We start from the raw sequence: 15,071 nt of genomic DNA on the forward strand, positions 1-15,071 counted from the left end.
AGCGCTAAAATGATGTCTTAGGCCTGCTTGCAGTGCCTATGTGCAGTCCAGGACTGCCATGTCGACCTGGCCAGTGCACCCACTGACCAGGCCTTATCCTTCCCTTTCTGTACATGTAAGGCATCCCTATGGTGGCCCTAGGTACCCCCCTGGGCTGGGTGCAGTGTATCTGAAAGGTAGGGCATGTACTGAGGTGTGTAACATGCCCTGGTAGTGAATTACAGCCATTTTCGTTTTTCACTGCTGAGAGGCTATCTTGCCCATAGGATAGAATGGGGAAGGCTGTTTACATGCCTATCTTCCCATAAGGGCAAGATAGAAAATCCAAGTTTGGTATCTCTGTGTTCAGAATTTAATTATACATCTTTTTAGCAAGATGGTTTTTAAATTCACTGTGTGAGAATAGCACTTTTTAGAAAGTAGCTATTCTCCTGTTTAACCTTCCTGTGTGCCTGTGGGCTGGTTGGCTGAAGGGTGTCATGTGATGGGCCAGGTGGCTCCAGGAGCCTGGATGAGTCAGCAGCAGGGTGAATAGGGAGATCTGCTTTAGATGGGTGGGAGGAGTAGTCCCTGGGTTTGAATAGGGCTGTTCCTGCCAAACACAAAGCTGGCTCCACCCCCTGCTGGCCAGGCTGAGGACTCTGCCTCTGCTGGCACAAAGAAGGCTCCACCTCCTGCTGAGCGTCTAACGACCCTGCCCCTCACTCTGAAAGGAACCAGGTGCTCCAGAGCAGAGCACACCCAGGAACCGGTTTGAGCAGGGGAATCCCCCCACTGGAACAAAGAGAGACAAAGACTTGGAGGGGTATAAGAAGAGGACCCCAGACACCTAAAACTTTAGATCACTTTGGAACTAAGAAGAAACCTCTGCCAAGGAGAAAGCTGAAAAGGACTGAAGAGGAGAAGACTGCCTGCTTGCTGTTTTGCTTTGCTGCCAAGGAGAGGGGAAGGACTTTGCTGTGTCCCCTTCTTTTGATTCTGATCTCCAAGGGCCTGAGAAGAGCTGGCTCCCTGTTAAGAAGTCCCAGGAACAAAAGGACTTCACCACCAGCTCCCCTGGAACTCTGCTGAGAGAGTTCTGACCTGCCTTGGAGTGTTTGCCCAGTCTTGGGGCCTCAGGAGGTCGTTTTGCTGTGTTTTGGGAGCTGGGAAGCAGAAGCGTGAACAAGAGTGACTGGTACCCAACGCATCATCCGATTGCGTGTCGCAAGACGAGAGTGCGAGGAAAATTTCATCGCGGCACCATCGCAACATGCAGGGTCCCCGCATCGCCGAGTGCGTCGAGCATCGTCCCGGTGCGAGAAGATTCCTGACGCTGTGAGGGTCGTCGCAGAACCAGTTTGCGGGCCGCACCACTGCCGGTGCGTGAAAAGTCTCCAATCGCTGCGTGCGTCGACGCAGAGTCCCGTTCCGTGGCGCATCGAGAGTTGCGGCGCTGGAAGGCAACGCTGCGCCACGCATCGCACCACATCGAAGAGTGTCGCATCGAACCTGTGCGTGAAGCTTCCCCCCAAGAAACCTACGCAACGAAAGCCAAAGGTATCGCATCCTCCCCCTACAGATCGGAGCCGGCGCATCCACCTCTGCTGCGTGAAGCAGGGCTGCTGCAAAGCCTCCCCAGGATCTCAGGAGCATCGCATCGCCTTTGCCATCTTCCTTGTTATAGCTTTTGGGAACCTTATCGCAACTACAGGTACTGTTGGGCACGAGAGTGTCGCATTTTGTGCATTGAGAGTCGCATTGTGCAGGACACTGATTTTGACATCCTGGAGTACTTTCTGCAAACTCTTGAACTATCTTTAAAGTAACCTTTTGAACAATATGTTGGTTTGTCTGTAGTATTTGGTCTTGTGAAGTTTTTAGTAAAGATACATTATTTTTCTAAAACTGGTGTGGAGTAAATCTGTGGTGTTTTCACTGGGTTACTGTGAGTGTTGGTACAAATACTTTACACATTGCCTTTGATAGCCTAGACTGCTCAGGCCAAGCTACCTAGAGGGTGAGCAGGGGTTATCTTAATAGTGTATCCCCCTTTCCCTGACTAGAAGCAAGGGTCCCTACTTGGACAGTGGTACCAACCCTGCCAACTAGAGACCCCCAGATCTAACAGGACTGGTATGCCCAGATGTGGGTCCCATGCACACTGTTCCCTTAGAATCAAGCTATGTCTGGCTGATAAGCCTTATCTGAGGCAAAACTGGCCCTGGGTTGCTAGTATTCCAGTTCAGGCAGGACCAGGCCAGGCAGTTTGGAGCAGGGTCAAGACTGATTTGCATATGGCTGGGTCCAAATTGAGGTGGCATGGGGCGCAAAATAACAATGGAGTGGGCTGCAGCCCTGAGTAATTACCAGTGCTGAGATTAATTCATGCAGTCCATCCATCGCTTTTTTGTATACTTTAGGGTGTTGTCATAAGTGGGACGGGTATGCCCAGATGTGGGTCCCGTGTCACAGAAATCAAGCCAGCCCTGGATGATTAGCCCTAAATAGGGCGCAATCAGTTCCTGGGTTGCTTGTATTTTGGTTCAGAGAGGACCTGGCCTGGCAGTTTGGGTTGGACTGTTAGTATTGGAGCAGGGTCAACACTGATTTTCATATGGCTGGGTCCAAACAGGTGGCAAGGTGTGCAAAATAATGATGGACTGGGATGCAGCCTTGAGTAATTACCAGTGGCTGAGATTAATTCAAGCATTCCATCCATCACCTTTTTGTATACTTGTATAGCTAAGAAAAACATGTCATTTCCCAGACATCTTCTAAATAGAGATTTCATTAACCACCCGAAGAAAGAAGTATCAGAATAGTCTAACTTTAATATGGGCAGTCCCTCAATGAAGATGATCTGGACATCTGAAAAATGTATAAATCATGGGAATCATAAAAGCTTTTTTATCTCAAGAATCAAAAGCTTCACTGTGCGGGGAAGAGAAACTGAGAGAGCTAAGACCTTTAGTTAAGAGAAACAGTACACAGGTTAACACAAAGCTTCTCAATGCTGCTGTAATTCATAATACTATTGAAATCGTATGCAGAAGTATTAAAGCACTTCAAATTATAAGGAACAATTGGAAGTCACTAGAGAATAAATGCAAGGAAATCGAGACAGGGTAGACGTCTGGGAATTCACTTGCTTATATCAGCTGACATTAGGAATACAGAAAGTATACTCCTTTAAAAATAAACACGGCAAAATCATTTATAGATTTTCAAATAACCTGTCGATATTTGAGGAATATTACTCAGATGTTTATCAGAAGAATACTTGTTATAATGGCACAGATATTGCTAGCTATCTCAACAAAATTAAAGTACCAAATCTTCTCAGACCGCTGATTCATCACATATGTCTGTCACTTGCTCAACACTGAATGACATTTGGATCCCCAGCTTCCAAAGACTGAGCAATATAACATCAAACAAATTAAGATGTGAACTGAGCCCAACTTTACCGAGTGTTCATACAGATGTATTAACTCTCTACACCAATGCAAATGCAAGATTATTAATAGCAAAACAATAAAAGATGAAAACCCAGCCATCATTTTTAAATGGTGGAAGAAGGTATACATAATGAGCCATATGAAATCATAAGAGACACCGCAAGAAATGTTTTCCAAGATGGGATAATGTTTTTGTGAACAACAATCCGGTCTCATTCTGAACCTCATCATACGCTATAACATTAATAGCCCTGAAAGAAAGGAACTTTATGAACTTGAAAAAAATACATGCTTTTACCCTTGCCACATCAACTTGGAAACCATAAACTTATTTTTGATACTGTTCGATTCATGAGGTTGGGGCTGAGAAGATGGATTTTTGTGTATGTTATTTTGTATATGTATAGTCTAGTGAAGAAATGAGCTGATAGGAAAGCTCACCATAGCACTGGTATCATTCCTCTACAGTGAAGGGGAGCCGGCTTTATTATTTGCTATTTGCACTGCTGTGCAGAGCAGCGTAACACTACTGCTCTCAGAGCCAATATCTCCTAAGAAAGCGTTTTTTTATTTTTATTTTACATTAATACTATCCATTCATTGCGAAAGAAGGCTCTGGAGTGTCTAACAATTCGCTGGCTGATTCGTGTTTAAATGAGTGCAGTCTGCTAAAGAGGCTGGATTCAATGGTTCCAACTAGGCCTGGGTAAAATATGAAATTTGCTGGAGTAATTTTAATAATTAAGGGAATTTGGTGTTAAACTTGTTACTCAAAATGCCCAAAATTAGGCCATCTTGCCACTTCACAGTAAAAATGTACCAGGCATAGAAACAACAAAACGCAAGTGGCTGTTGTGCTTTTTTTTTAATGCACTTTTTTTTTAGCGCGAAATGCGTTCTCTTGTCAGAAAAGAAGACCAGGACACATTCTATGCCACAATCTAGTGCTAAATGGCGGATTCGCATTGCATGCAATTAAGTGTCATTACCGCTAGTTCCAACTGCACCCATCGCTAGATTCAACCTTCAGTTTTAAGTCATTCTTCTTGATTTGGTTTCCATCATAGAAAGAAAGTCATCCAAATATAGCTCCATACTCTAAACAGTGTTCTCACAAAGGGCTCATTGATTCCACTTACATTGTAGTACACATGTAACGTATATTTAATAAATGTAGGATAAATATTATTAATATTCACTATTAATTCTAACGAATAACATAGAATTCATATGGCTTTCACTATGAATATAACCGTGCGACACAAAGCAATGACGCTGATAAATGGTCCCAAACAGAAAAGGAAAGTCAGTTTTGGATGCAAATATGCTTTTTGGTGACAAAATGAAAACAGTTTTATGACGTAAGTGGAAGTTACAAACTGACTCGTTGTTTGGAGATGGCTAATCTGCCACTTAAGGTAAAAAATCAGTGAGAACTGTTGAACTCAGGTTAGAGGAATTCCCAAAATATATATAATTAGCACAGGAAGCTTTTGCTCACACTTAATTATCCTTTCTACACAACCTAGATTTCTTATTCCTTTATTACTCATGATATAAACTAACTACAAATGTACAGCTCCTTGACACGATTTAACTCTATACCTGCATGGATCGAAAAGCAATCTATTACACACACACCAAATTCGCATATTTAAAACAAATTCTCTATTTTTGAGTGTGTTGGCGATTTACAAGTTCCTATAAAGAGAATAACTATTACCAAAGCTGTTTTCGCACTGCTTGTCCCTTTAAAGTCTCCACATTGAAATTATTTGTCTTTGTTGGCATTATGAAAAACACAACAACAGTGACGTCACTTTTGTGAACCTGCAAAGGGAACGAAACAAAAGAAAATGCATTATCAGAAAACATTTTTTTGCAGAGCTTAAAATTAGATTGGGTCAGTGCTCAATATTATTAGTAAATCATGGCAAACAGCAGTATGTACTGAATATTTGAGGTGAATTGGGTGTATCAAGGTAGAGCAATTACCGAATTTCCTACTTCTCATAACGTTACTAAGATAATTGTACCTGATCCCACTCATTACTACTGTGGGAGTCAGCAGTGCTCGTAGGAGCATTGGCATGTGGCAAATAGCAAGTGTTTCGGAGAATATGTTGCTTTAGTTGCCTCACTGGGTGATGGTAGGTGTCTCTAAGCCATTTCTGTCTCTGTGTCTATCTTTCAATGGCATTTATGTCATCTTGCCACGGTTCCCAAATTTAGGAAGGCTCGCACCGGCGGTCGTCGCTTTTCGGTCAAAGCCTCCATAGCATGGAACTCACTCCCTCTCAGTCTACGTCTGGAACCCTCCCTCACTACGTTCCGCAGGAAACTTAAAACCCTCTTGTTCCCCAAATAATTCACTCCCTCTCCCCCTCCTCTGGATCTCTTCAAGTTTATAGCGCGGGGATGCCTACGGGTCACCAGGCGCTTTAGAAATCGCAAAATAAATAAAAAAATAAATTAAATTATGTACTTTGTATAGTCTCTCATCCATGGCTCTGTTACCTTTATCACTTTCACCAAGGGGTCTCTTGATTTTTACATTATTTTTGTGTCTGTAATCCCCCCACACACCTCTCTTTTGCTAATCTTTATTAGCAAAAACATTAGAAGGGGGAGTGAATTCTGGGTTGGAAGGAATAACAGAAGGGACTAAGTATCCCCTCTCAGACTCTCATCAATTCTCCCTCTATGCATCAGCTTCATTTGGGAAGAACGGGCGATGACTGAGAGGGTGAGTGGCTGAGATCACTCATTGCTTTTTTCAGCTAGTCTCCTTTCACCTCCACCTCCAGTTCTAGATCCTCCCTATTACTTGTGCTGTTGACTGGGATGCCCTTCTCATCTTCCACACTGACCACTGTCACTTTGAGGAGAGCCACCAGAGTGGGCAAACTGAACATGCCGGCCTATCAAACTGAGCATGATACAGTTTCAACCAGAAGCTTCAGGATCATGTGCGGTCTCTGTGGTACAGCCTGGTGGCTTGTGCATGAGCCATATTTCTATCCAGCTGGTATCTTCAAGAAGCTATGAGAGATTCACCAAGTTTAGACAGAGTGTATGCCAAAATTAGATGACACATAATAAAGTCTAGCAGAAACATCCAGTGAAATTAAAATGCCAACACCAATATGACAAGCCATACTACTCCAATTCACCCTGGTTCAAAGTCCACACATTCCATAGATTCTTTCATCTATTATAAAAATTATCATCGAGCTCACAGAAACCTATAATATGAATGAGAGGCATATATGCCTCCCTGAGCTAGCCCCTTCTATCATTTATCAACATAGTCGCACCACCGCATACAGTCTTTAATGCTCAAACATGCAATGTTTATACCACATGATAATGCTGACTTGGCCCTTAATGTCCTGGATAGTTTCATTCCTGTTACTAAAGAAAGAGTAGTAAAATGTCTGGAGACTATTAAGTCAGGTTCTCCTTTGGATCCTTGCCTGTCTTATGTATTACAAATGGTCTCTAGCATTATCTCTGTGCATTTTACTGAACTTTTAAACAATATTTTTGTTTCCAACCACTTTCCGGTAGCTTGGAAAAAGGCATAGGTGCTTCCTCTTCTGAAAAACCCTTCTTTGACCCAGGTGACACTAAGAACTACTGGCCCATATCTTTGCCTACCATTGCCTGCAAAAATATTGGAAAAGGCTATTAATGGGGACATGATGTCCTTTCTCGATACCAACAATCTTCTGGATCCATCACAATATGGCTTTTGACCTCAGCCCTGTAAAGAATCAGCCTTAGTTGCTGCTACTGAGGAGATTCAACCGTTGGTAGACAAGGGAGGGAGGGCTGCGCTGATTCTTCTCGATCTCTCAACCTCGTTTGATATGGTTAATCGTTCTTTGCTTATGAACCGGCTAGAGGGAATGTGGATTAGAGGCTCAGCCATCTCCATCCTTAGCTCCTTTTTAATCAACAGAGAACAGATGGTTGCCTTTGGGGATTTCAATTCTAATCCTTTTTCTCTTCCCTGTGGAATGCTTCTGGGATCATCACACTTTTCAACATCAATGTCACTCCTCTGGCTAAACTTATCCGGTCCAATGGTATTTTTGCAGTTTCCTACAAATAGTTGTGTCTATTTCATCTGACATCCACCAAGTTGCCACTAAGTTGAAAAACTGCCTGTCACACATTGTAACTTGGATGCAGGAAAACTGTCTCAAGCTGAATTCTGAGAAAATGGAAGTGCTGTTTTTCGAAAATAACATCTCATTCTGGAACATCTCCTGGCGGACTTCTAATCTGGGCCCTTTAGCATTTACGGCTCAGAAGGTTAAGAACTTAGGAGTGATATTTGATAGACAGCTATGTTTCTCTGAGTAAATCAATTGTGTCACCTCTTTCTGCTTTTATCTTCTGATGATCCTGAAAAAAGTGTTATCTTATATCCTTTCGGATCTTCAAAAATGGTCATTGTTGCTCTTGTTCTTTCTAAAATTGACTATTGCACTGCGTTGTATCTGGGAATTCAGAAACACTTGCAATCTAAGCTCCAACATTTGCAAAATGCGGTAGCTCGTCTGCTTCTAAAAATTCCTAAGTTCAGTCCTGTTTCACTGAGCATTTTTAGCCTTCTGTGGCTGCCTGTTTGTGAGAAGGTCAAATTCAAGACTTCGTGTATGGTACATAACATACTTTACAAGACTGGCCGTCTCTATTTTCAGAAAATCTTCTTCTGGCATGTCCCTATTCACTATCTCAGATTAAGTGCTGCTAAATTAGTGGCCATTCAAAGAATTAATAGGGCTGGATGGGAAGGCAGAAGTGTAAGCTTTGGAACACTGTGCTTCTTTTTTGAGATGTCAACCCAATCGGACACATTTGAAGAAACTGTTAAAAAAATGGCTTTTTCACTCCCAAGTAGACCCATTTTCACTGTTTCTCATAGGATGCAAGCACCAAAATGCCGTTTGACATTCACACGCTTTTATAAATTGTTTACTTACTTATTTACATTTGAACAAATATAAATGCAGACTCTGAACATAAATTTGTCTCTGAGAAGTCTTCATCACTTAGGTACTGAAAACTATGGCTACTTCTTGATTGTCTATTTATTTGGAGAGTAAGACACTGCTCATTAATTTCTTGTAGCCCTTTACAAAAACTATGCAGCTTCATCCATGCTTCTGGATGTCTGTTGCATTTGACACCATAGGCCATTTGACACTATAGGCCTCATGCAGCTGTTTGACTTTAGTAATGGTTGCAGCAGAATGGACTGGCTTACCCTGATTCACTAGCTAGATGATTAGCATTGTTACAGTGAATTTGAATTTTACAAACATTATATTAATAAAGTCTCTTTTGAAATATTGTCATTCATAAACTAGAATCAATACAATACAATACAATACAATACAAAGTACAAAATTGACAGATTTATCTGTAATTGACTGATTTTATGTATCCCACAGGCAATTTTACCCACAGATAATGGAAACATCAGGTGTGATTTTACTGCACCTCATTTATTAGCCAATTTGAAATCAGTGTCTAGGCAGTCGTTAACAAACTGCTTTGGAATTTCCTTAAGAATAAAAAACTTTGACGCACAGTCGCAATTAAATTGAGGCCGTCGCGATTTATTAGTGGTATTAACAGTCGCGAAACAGTGGCTTATTTCTCTGCCTTCATCTACCCCAATTCTTACCTTCTGCATTAGATTCCACTTTTGATTAGCAGATGTTAGAAACTCTCATTTGGCCACTTTGAGTTACCTATCTCTCGCTTGTGGTTCTCAATGTATGTGTTACATATTAGGCATATTTTGTTACAAATTTAAATTACAAACTATTTTTCAACTCTTAGGGGATCTCTTGTTTGGACAGAGCAAAGACAGGTTTACTAAAAGGTATCCTTACAGAATTGCTCTGTCCAGGCACTGGTTTATGGTAATTAATAACCCTCTGATTTGTAGACGAAGAATAATCCCCTCAGGGAATGATCTATCAATTGAATTTTCTTTACCATACTATAGTATTTCAGACGAAATCACCTCAGATTAAAAACTTTCTGCACAAACCAGAAGTCGTATCCTAACCACCCAATTGTTAATCATGTCCACAGTCACAAAATATTCCGCAATGCCAAACAGAAAATGAACATCACATCATAAAAACAAGTTTGGTATTGCCATTAACCTTTTTTTTGCCAAACCAAAATGGGAGATACATTTGTATGAAGATAAACAATTTTACCCGACCACACACCTATATATACCCTTTCATTTACTTCAAGCACAAAGGAAATGCCTGCATCATAATATGACTGGTAAATGCTCCACTGTGAATTGTAAATAGTTTCCAGTTTTCTGACCGGATGGAGCCCGGGCCGGGGAGGGGGAAGTGGACCCAATGGTGGCCCGGTCCAAACGCCATCCGGAGGTGGGAACCCTCAAGGGGTGCGAGCCCGGGAAAAAGGGGCGACCGCAATTGGTCGCCCCGAAGTGAGCACGTCCTCCCCCAATCAGGGAAACAGGCCGTAAGCCGCGGGGGGTTTAAGAAGGGGGCAGGCAGCCCCCTCAAGCATTCAATCCCCTCCGATGGCAGTTAGAGAGAGAATCCCACCCACCCATTCCAGAGAAAGGGAGCAAAGCAGGAGTCACAGCCGCAGGGGGTCGGAGGTAGGCAGAAGATAACCTAGAAGGATAGGAAAGGTAGAGAAATTGAGAAAAGTAGATGGAATGCTCATGCAGTGTCCTTGGGATGCCTCACGGCAGGGACACTGAGGGAGCAAACAGTGGCCAGTAGCCACGCAGAGAGCAGATGGAAGGCTCCCGCAGGGCCCTTGGGATACCTCACGGCAGGGGTACCAAATGAGCGAGAGGCAGAACTCAGCCGCAGGCTGGATAGATGGGAAGCTAACATGGGGTCCTTGGGATGCCACACGGCAGGGGCCCGGAAGAGCAGGGAGGGGCCAAGTGGCACTGAAGACATGGGGGACGGCACTTGCGGCCCGGGCAAGTCTGAATGACACCCACCAAGTCAGGAGCAAGTTGAAACCTAACCCCTTGGCAACAGCAGCCGTGGTATTGGGGCCCCGTCCAGAAAGTGATCTGTCTGAGAAGCAGATAACAACCAGAAATGGACTGAGTGAGCCACGATGGCTAATCATTAAGCGAAGTAACACAAATGTTATGTATTACCAGAAGAAACAATTGTATAATTGTTTATGTGTTTAATAAACTGTGACCTTTTTGGCACCAAGCAAGTTGTCCATAAAGGTCTAAGGGGCGCAGTTGGAAAATGACGAAGGGAGGGGAGGCAACTCCCCGCCTGGGAGGGGATGTAGCCTTACAAGATGCAGAATTGTCTTGGCCTGAAATCAATGGCCTGAGGGCAGGAAATACGGCCTACTCGCTGAATCACACAGACGCAGAGAACACTGAGCCCACCTACATTACTCATGCTCACACTGTTCCCTTACAGGTGAGTGTAAATAGCCCATGACAGCACGTCCATGGTTAAAGGGCAACCTAAAGATTAATTTACTAATTTCATAAACACATGTTATTTAAGGCAACTGTTCTAAATACACATTCAATTATGCATTACTACAGTGCAAAGGTCAAAATGCATGTTACTGCACATGCATTGAACTGGCCTCAGAAAGGCACTATTTACTAGTCACAAACTGCATGTTTCAATGACTTTACACAGAGAACAACTCTCCAAATAGCCACAGGCCTCTCATATCATTCTATCGTACTACCCGAAATTAATATCTTGAGTATTGGTTTTGATTAGATACTTTTTTTTAATGAATACATGAGAAACAATGCTAAGCCAATATGCTATTTATTACAAGTGTTAAGATAGTGAAGGGTCCTCATGACCCACTAGAGGCGTCACCCCTTGTAGATTATAGTGCACGTACCCAAGATCTACAAAAAGAAACAATGGTAACAAACAGCATAATGTACTCTGCAAATCTGAATATATAAACACACACAATCAATGAAAGCTCTCTGCGTTCCTCAGCATAGAAAACAACAGGCGTTCCTATGTATGATGCATGGTAACAGCATACCCTTAGTTGAGACTGTTGGTGCTCTAATTAGTGATATAGATAGATAGCACATTAACCCACTGAGCTACTGTTTCAAAAATACAACCAAATGCAGCTCGCCTCAAACAACTGTTTTTCGGTTTTAACTGGAAAAATGCCGTTTCCGTAGCTTTTCTCATTATACAGTACTGTGCGCATACGTTCACTTCTACTGTTAGTTTTTTTAAAGTATTAACTGCTAATACTAAATTCCACTTTAACAAGCAATCCTAACGTAAGACCTCCCAGATCCCTTGCTGCCTGCCGACCGTGACTGCCCGGCAGAGCCCGCACACGAGCGTCACTGCGGCCAAAGACACGGGCGTGTTTTCCTGGCACCCTTTGCCTCAGAGTGCTCTGAGATGGCGGAGCGCGCCGCCTGGTGGCTCTCTGTGTATTGGAATAGATGTATCTTTAGCCTGCTCATATGTTGAACAGTGATAAAACCTCTGAGAAAATGCTTATAACAATAATTCAAAGATGATTTACGATTCCTTAAACAATGAACTGGGAGGAGAGAGTATCTTTATACAAACATGGCACATGTTTACATCTTCTAATGCTCTATAGTGAGAGATGTCAGGGTACCATGCAGCCTGTTCTTGGGGCCATTCCGGTCGATCACGTGACTACGGACGTCATTGCTTCTCAGTTGTGTGTCAATCTGCCGCTCGCAGGGCATTTTGAGCTGAAAATCGATAGTTCCCTTTTCAAGCCAAATCCCACAAAGATGAGTGCCGTCCCTAAGGCTCCTGCATCCGACATATTAGACTCGAGCGCGCAGATATTTGGAAAGTGATGGGCAATCAGACATCTCGCAGGCAGTGGCGTCTGGCCTTTCGTGGATGAATGGTTTTCTAAATACAAGTTGTCAATAAACATATTCAGCGACAACTGATTGTCATGGGGTGTTGCTTCCTATCGGGCTCCCTCCCAGCCCGTATGCAGTGACAGTATGTTGGCATTTGAACAGTTCTGTTGTCAAGCTACTGATTGACCTCGCTAAGCCTGCGTCATACTCACTGAGGGAGCAGGGTAGACTTATAGTGACGCTCTGCATATAGAAGGGAACAGATGTGGCGCGCAAGTCAGAAAGGGTTTCAGGGTGTGCGGTGGAAGCAAATTCTCGTTTTCTTTATTCACCTTTTTTATTTTGTTTTAATTTAAATATTTTGTTATATTTTATAAGCAGCCAAGTGCATACAATAACTAAAATAAAAGTATTCTTCCAAGTAATCGTGGTACCTAATCTATTTTTACAGTGTAGAGTCTTTCAACGAAGAAGAAACATATATCAAAAACGTTTAAAAGGGTTATTGAAAATAATAACTTCCATTTAACAATGAGAACAAGAATCTCTCCATGGCAGCGAACAAGTCTCAAAAGTGGCTGTCCAGGTAGTTTGCATTTTTGGGCGCAAAAGTAAGAAAAGAGCATTAAGGGCCGCATTACACAACCAGACCCGGCACTTCCATGTTCCAGAAGTGGCCGCAGATGTTGTGTTGCCACTAATGGTGTTTTTAGGTTCAGGAACTCCATAAATTCAACGCTCCCTCTAGCGACCGTTCAGTGCCCCATCCCAATACCTTATATACCTTTTCTATGCATGGTGTTCAAGGGTACGAGGAGGGGAGTCAGCTCATGACCAGCTCCTATATCATTAGGCAAGATATTCAAACAATACATTTTTATTAAATATGCAGGTAGAAGCGGAGAGCTGCTGTGCTTCCTTCTCCCATCAGGACTGCATGCACACGGCCAGCTCCTTCACAGCTATTGCTTCAGCTGCTCCCTCTTAAACGATGCGCCCACCGGAGAACAGAGTTTTTTCTGATTGGTATTGTTACCTGAGGTATAAAAATCTTGGCCATCGCTTATCGCTGCAGTTGACCTGCACTTTGCTTCTAGGCCTTTCACTTGCACAGCATTTGAGTACAAAAAAGGCAATATTAAGTCAGTACACTGTGTGTGCAAGCAGTTCGGTATAGTACATACAAGTCTGGACAATCTTGTGATTATAACATGCAGACATTTGTATATATGTTGCCCATGAACAATGACCTTTTCATGATGATATATGAATATAGCCTTATCCATCTGATGTAAACTACGCGTAAACGTTAGCTTTTCTGTTATCACTGTAGATGGGAACACTAGAATTATGTACCTTCTCATTTGTGCATAACCTCTTTCACAGTAATTGTTACCATGTTGTGCGGCTGCGGTCAAGGTCATTAAAGGACATTTTGTTTTGATAGGCTTCATATTGTCTTGTTGGCTCATTATACGAATTTGCTACTAACAAACCGTTTAAATGTTATATACTCTGCTGCTTGGTCACACTGCAGTACTGCATGTCAGAGAAGGTTGTTTCATTCCACTCTAGACAAGGAGGGCCTTAAATGCATTGTCCTCATTTGTGGTCGTAGTATGGTGTTTGTGACTGCACCCCATGGGCCAAAAGGGGCAACTGGGGAAAACCCATAGACCCCTCAATGTCCCTCTTCCCATGAGGTGCACTGTCATACCAATCACACAGGCCTGCGTCTCCCCTTCACTTTTACCCACTCAGCCTTTCAATGCCCAGTGAGTTACCTAACTTTGAGAAACTGGCCCTTAATATTGTAGCAAAATTGAAGAAAGCTTTAGAATATTTCCTTAGAGCATTTCTAAAACTGAGCGAGTGGCACTGAACGCTGTAAGAAACAACACTGAAGTAGTCAATAAACCAGCTGATAAAGGTGGTCGGATTGTTATTTTCGATCTAGCTGACTACAGAACTGAAGTCCTGCACCAATTGGGTGACACTGAGCATTACCTGCAGAGAACTGAGTGGCTTCCTTAGTCATAATGAGTTTCTCTTTTTAAATAACTACACACCTAGAACTCCCATTATTAAATGTTATGAAAAATCCACAAAGGTTTGAGTAATCCACTTGGGAGCCAGATTGTTTCTGGGTGCAGCTCGGTTTTGGAACATATTGGCAAATACCTAGATCTCTTTATTAAAGAGACAGCATGGATCTGACTAACCAAATTGAAGACATGGAATTTGACACTTTCCTTGATCTCCTGGTAGGGTTAGGCATTGAGTTACATTACACCCACAGAGAGAAGGACTTAACATAATGACCTCCTGCTGGGATAAGAGACCCAGAACCCATTGGGTTCCTACTTCCTTTCTAAAGTCACTCCTGGAAATTACACTTACTAAAAATTTCTTTTTATGCAAAAAAACAAAACAAACCATTGTATCCACAATGCAAAGGTGTCTCCTTAGGGCCATGGGCAGAGCCCGGTGCAGAGAGTATGGCCCGGGTGCGGAGATTCCGGCCCAACTGCGGATGTAAATACGACTTGTAAATTACCTCTGTGAATACTGAAAGTCATAAATGACTTCTGTGAATACCAAAAGTTGTAAAGTTAGACTTTTGTCTCAGATTACTCTTGTGAATCGGCCCCATTGCTTATTAGTTACAGTGGTCTAAAAGGAGCACTAAGAAGTTGATGGAATCTTCTCTAAATATGTTTGAA

General features: G+C 42.6%; 1 protein-coding gene across 2 annotated transcripts in view; it reads right to left on the reverse strand.

The window, feature by feature from the left end:
- The window catches only part of GYS2 (glycogen synthase 2), a 528,148-nt gene that overhangs the window by 147,504 nt on the left and 365,573 nt on the right, over positions 1–15,071 (reverse strand). For both annotated transcript variants that reach the window (XM_085652724.1, XM_085652725.1), the window contains one exon: positions 5,164–5,270. In XM_085652724.1, coding sequence (XP_085508850.1) covers positions 5,164–5,270 — 107 coding nt within the window. The remainder of the gene's footprint in view (positions 1–5,163; positions 5,271–15,071) is intronic.

The sequence above is a fragment of the Triturus cristatus genome, chromosome 4_1 (assembly GCF_964204655.1).
Source record: "Triturus cristatus chromosome 4_1, aTriCri1.1, whole genome shotgun sequence".
Taxonomy (NCBI): Eukaryota; Metazoa; Chordata; class Amphibia; order Caudata; family Salamandridae; genus Triturus; species Triturus cristatus.